This window comes from Histoplasma capsulatum, genomic scaffold (assembly GCF_000149585.1).
Source record: "Histoplasma capsulatum NAm1 scaffold_1 genomic scaffold, whole genome shotgun sequence".
Taxonomy (NCBI): domain Eukaryota; kingdom Fungi; phylum Ascomycota; class Eurotiomycetes; order Onygenales; family Ajellomycetaceae; genus Histoplasma; species Histoplasma mississippiense.
Window position 1 is genome coordinate 2,916,838 of NW_001813982.1, and position 4,733 is coordinate 2,921,570.

Genomic DNA, 4,733 nt, shown 5'->3' on the forward strand with positions numbered 1-4,733 from the left:
TCTTTGGACACCATAATATTTCCCGGACCAAGATCTGCATGGCATTGATAAAAAACCTTTCCGATTTCGGGACATAGGTCGGAGTCTGGGACAGTAAAATATTCCAAACTCTCAGTTGGTGTGAGAGGTCCCAGGAAGCCATCTTTTGCGACTGCGAGGAACCTTTCAGGCAAGGGATTTCCGGATACACTCTGAAGCTTTGCTGAAGTCTTCAAAGCAAGTAGGTCACAGATACTTGCAATTTTCCTGAGGACCAAGTCACGCTGCAAGGAAGAAAACGACGACCATGCATCTCTCAATGTCACACCTTGAACTCTCTTGAGAATCAAGAATGTCCGATCTTCATCAATCCAGGAATAAATAACTTCCGGTACCGGGATTTGAGGTACGTGTTCCCTAACAAATGCGATTGTCTCCCCCTCAAGCCCCATGCTAGGATGCCAGGATTTGACTTTGCAAAAGGCGCTTTTGCCAATAGCCCACACTGCTGAGGAGCTGCCACCCTCATGTACCAGATGAACTTCCTTGGAAACATGGTCTTGAGACTCAGGTGGTGCACTATCTGCTGACATTTTCCGCAACATATATGAGCAGTCTCCATCACTCCAAGCTGCAAGGACGCCTGCTGGCGGAGCCTGCGTTTCGATTCGTTCGCATTCGATTCGCGATCCGAGGCGCCATCGGTTCGGGGAAGGCTGTAGAACTGATTGATTGACTGGTGGCATCATATTCTTGTGGGAAAAAAAACTTTCAATACAGGCGAAAGATCGAGGGCAAATAGCATAAGTTGGGACTAGACACGAGTCGCCTAACACCCAACCCATAACTAGTTACGCGATAGAGCGCTTACCTCAGCTATCACACGCCCCAAACCCTTGGCACACCAAATCAGGCTTAGCGCGCTCGTGACCAGGTTGTTGCAAATTACATATATACAGTACTGACTACTCCGTATGCCTATGGGAATAGGTATGTATTCGCTTCGCCTACAGCCAGGTACATTACTGATCCAACTTAGGGGATTTCCGGGCCTCATTCCACCCGGTTCGACTTTGGTGTTTGTTAAAAACATCCTGCTCTTTGCATGGTCCAAGTGGCTGATGTTTTATTTCTAACCACAGCGAGGTCTGCCTGAAGGAAATCAACGGCAAGGTTGCAGAGCCAGCCGCTTAGGGGCCGAATCAGGGACTAAATCTTGGAATACTAGGGAACTGGATGTTGATGCTATTACAACTAGGCAATCGACCTTATGATAGCAGCTGACAGATATCCCCTATTGGAATGTAGCCTGCCTCAGATGTAATCTTCATTTATGATTGGATTGGCTAATGAAACGCTGATCATGCTGGTCAATTTATTCGATAACAATAGCGTTCCACCTTATCTCAGTAAAACTCAGCCACTCCACTTCAAGCTAACCCGATCCGAACTACTGCCAAGTCCTGCTAACATCTGAGCCAATCAACTGTCAAGGGGCTTACACTAAACCTAAATGGGACATCCTCAGCAAACTCTTCGCGGAGCGTCTGAGAAAAAACAGTTCCAGTTTGTTAGCAACACAGGAATGATTTGCTCCAACCATAACATTTGAGATAGAATCACTGTACAACCTCACTTATAGACCATTTCTCTACCACTTTGAAGGGTTAATTTTTCAATTTTCTATCAATTGAACTAATTTTTATTCAAAAATACATATATTGTGAGTATGAAGTATCACATTGAAAACTGTTACTCTGATTTTGAATATGGGAATGATTTGTTAATTTTTCAATCATGATCATATCTAGTCATTCAATGTCTTGATCTTGCCATTAAAACATATATTCAATCATCAATAATTTTAATTAAAATATCAAATGTATTTTCTGATGATTTCTGACATTTTTTAATTATTATTATTATTCTTCTTCTGTTATATTCATATACAAACAGTGCTTATGATGAGTTCTTGTGTAATGTTAAATACAAGCAAGAGTTGGTTATACAAAAGAAATGCTTAGTGTTGAATGATGTCAAAAATATAACAGAAATATAGAAAAATTAATGAAAGATAGAATTTAATATTCATAATATAGATTTTCATCTCAAAAATAATAAATTAAATCAGATAGTAAATTCATCTGAAGATATGTATTTAACAAATTCATATCTCTTTATTTTAAAAGCTGAGAAGTTGACTTTGAATGTAATGATGTTCTTTTGTAGATTTCAAACCCACACATTTTAAATCCCCACATCAAAGCGCTATCTGATGACCGCATTGATGTTCAACAACTTTTAACAACTTTCATCAATTTAATATAATTCTTGATCATTTTATATAACATATCAATTTTTAATAATATTAGAAATCTTTCAACAACTTCTGAGATCTTTCAACAACTTCTGAGATCTTTCAACAACTTATGAGATCTTTCAACAACTTTTAAATCAATCATATAACATTTCTTTTTAACAGCTGAATCAGACAACTCTGTTGAATATAATTAAGAGAGATCAAAGAATGTAATAGGCGCAACGGAGATATCTATATTAGGAAATAGATACGTGGCGATAGATACGTGGCGATGGCAATATTATCTATATAATGCTCGCTGATATCCGTGGATTTTAGGAGATCAGCGATTAGCTTTGAACAATAGAGATTGCTACCTTCTTAATATCCTTTGTGCGTACTTCACACTACTCTTGTAATTACTCTTGTAGCCCATCTCTTACAAAGAAAATATAAAAGTCGGTAACAACAGCAGCTTCAAAAGTTATCATTAAAATAAATACTTTTCATGAAAATTGAAGACATATCATAAATTGTTATAAGCTACAGTGAATTTGAAAGTATTGATAAACAATAGAATGTTATTGAATATTGTCTTTAATAAATTCTTCAAAACCTGCATTCAGATTCTAAGTGCACTCTTCAATTATATATAAAACAAGTTTATATACTTCAATATATTATATATGAATATAGTGACACTTTATTCATTATCAGAATTGATTATGAAAAGAATCTTATTCTTTAATTCTATACAATTCTGACAGAGAAGATAATCATTCAACTGATTTCTCTAAACAAATTTGATGATCAGTAGATAAGTGATATAGCTCAGCTTCTCTCTATCAATTTTTATCTGATCAGTGTTAACAATCTTTAAAGAGAAGAGTATTTACTCAAACATATTCAACAATGTGAATATACACATATTTTACTCAGTTCAGAGCAAGCACTTTCCAAGCAGTTTCAGTGTATTTTTCAAGACTTCAGCATAGCATATTCAAATGAATAATTTGAATTCACAGAGAAGGTAACACATTGTACAAAATTTAATATTTTGAGTGACTTGAGAGATTTGAGAGTCAGTTTCTGTTCAGATATCAAGAGTAAATGTTTTGATGTATACATTTTCAATAAATTAAAGATACAGTGAAGAATTAAATTAATGTATAATAATACCAATATCTTCTGAGTGCTCATGATTAACAATTAAATAATCTCAATACTGTATGGCAAAATAAAATAGCGCCAAACTTCGGAATCCAAAGCTCTGAGAAATCATCAGTTCAAGAAAATGATATTTAAGATTGATGAAAGTTATAGAATTTCAGTTTCAACAAACAAGATCAGATTGAATACGGTGATGAGCCTCTTCAAAAACCTCTACTTTAAAGTGAGTACAGACAATGATAAAGAGTAGATTTATTTGAATATGAAATTATTCAGAAACGGAATGAAGTCAATTGTATTGTTCAAATATATCTGTAAATTTCAACTGCTCTATCTTAATAGATTGAATGAGTTTGATAATCAAAGCATTTTTATACATTGGAAAGAGATGAGTTGAAAATGCTGTATGATTTTTTGATAAATCAAAATAACTATTAAATATTTTCTTATGAACTCTCATAGTTTCTGCAATAGTGCTCTCATTTTTAAAAATAACTCCCAGCTGTTGAAAACGCATTCTATACACAGAAAGTGTATCAGGAACAGGCATTTAAAATAATAAAACATCTGCAGTACTGAAAACTCTTTTAACTCTTTCATCATAAACCTTTCAAACAGTATCAGAAATAAAACACAATGTTATTTTCTTTTGAAATTCATAATCATTATCTGTCACATCAGATGTATCAATGATTTCTTTCAATATTAAAAATTTTGTGAAATCATATGTGATCTGAGTCAGATCAGATTTTGAAATTGCAGAGGAAATAATCACCGCAGCAGTAATCATTGCAATTATATAATCATTATACTCAATCATTTCATCTTGTATAGTCTCTTTAAAATTCGTATTGTTGTAGGTTATAACAGTTTAAAAATCTTTGACAAGCTGTTAAAGTTTTATCTAATGATAAAAATTAATCAAATGATTAGCTCAAAAGTTAACAGAAGTGAAAAGAATATATTAAAAAAAAAATAAAAATTATCAATTTTCATTAAAAATTTGAAAAATTAAATAAAAATAATAATAAATTAAAAATATCAATTCATATCTTCTTCTGTTTAGCAATTTCTATTCTTAATTTATTTTTCATTATATAACTGACACAGAGTTTAAAGTTGAAAATCATTTTTATCATTTATCATTTTACTTTTGAGCTATGAAAATATGCAGAGAGAATAGAGCTGAAGAAGTTTAAGTTTTTTAAAAAAATAAAAATGATATATAATATTCATAATAAAAAACAGCTATTTGATAGCTGTTATTTCATTTGAAACTCATTCA

The 4,733-nt window shown here is 33.1% G+C and overlaps 1 protein-coding gene across 1 annotated transcript in view; it reads right to left on the bottom strand.

The window, feature by feature from the left end:
* HCAG_00835 (predicted protein) overlaps positions 1–728 on the bottom strand; it is a gene marked incomplete at both ends in the record, with an annotated part of 1,306 nt that extends 578 nt beyond the window's left edge. Inside the window, one exon of the mRNA XM_001543739.1 lies at positions 29–728. Coding sequence (XP_001543789.1) covers positions 29–728 — 700 coding nt within the window. The remainder of the gene's footprint in view (positions 1–28) is intronic.
* Positions 729–4,733: the final 4,005 nt, after the last annotated feature.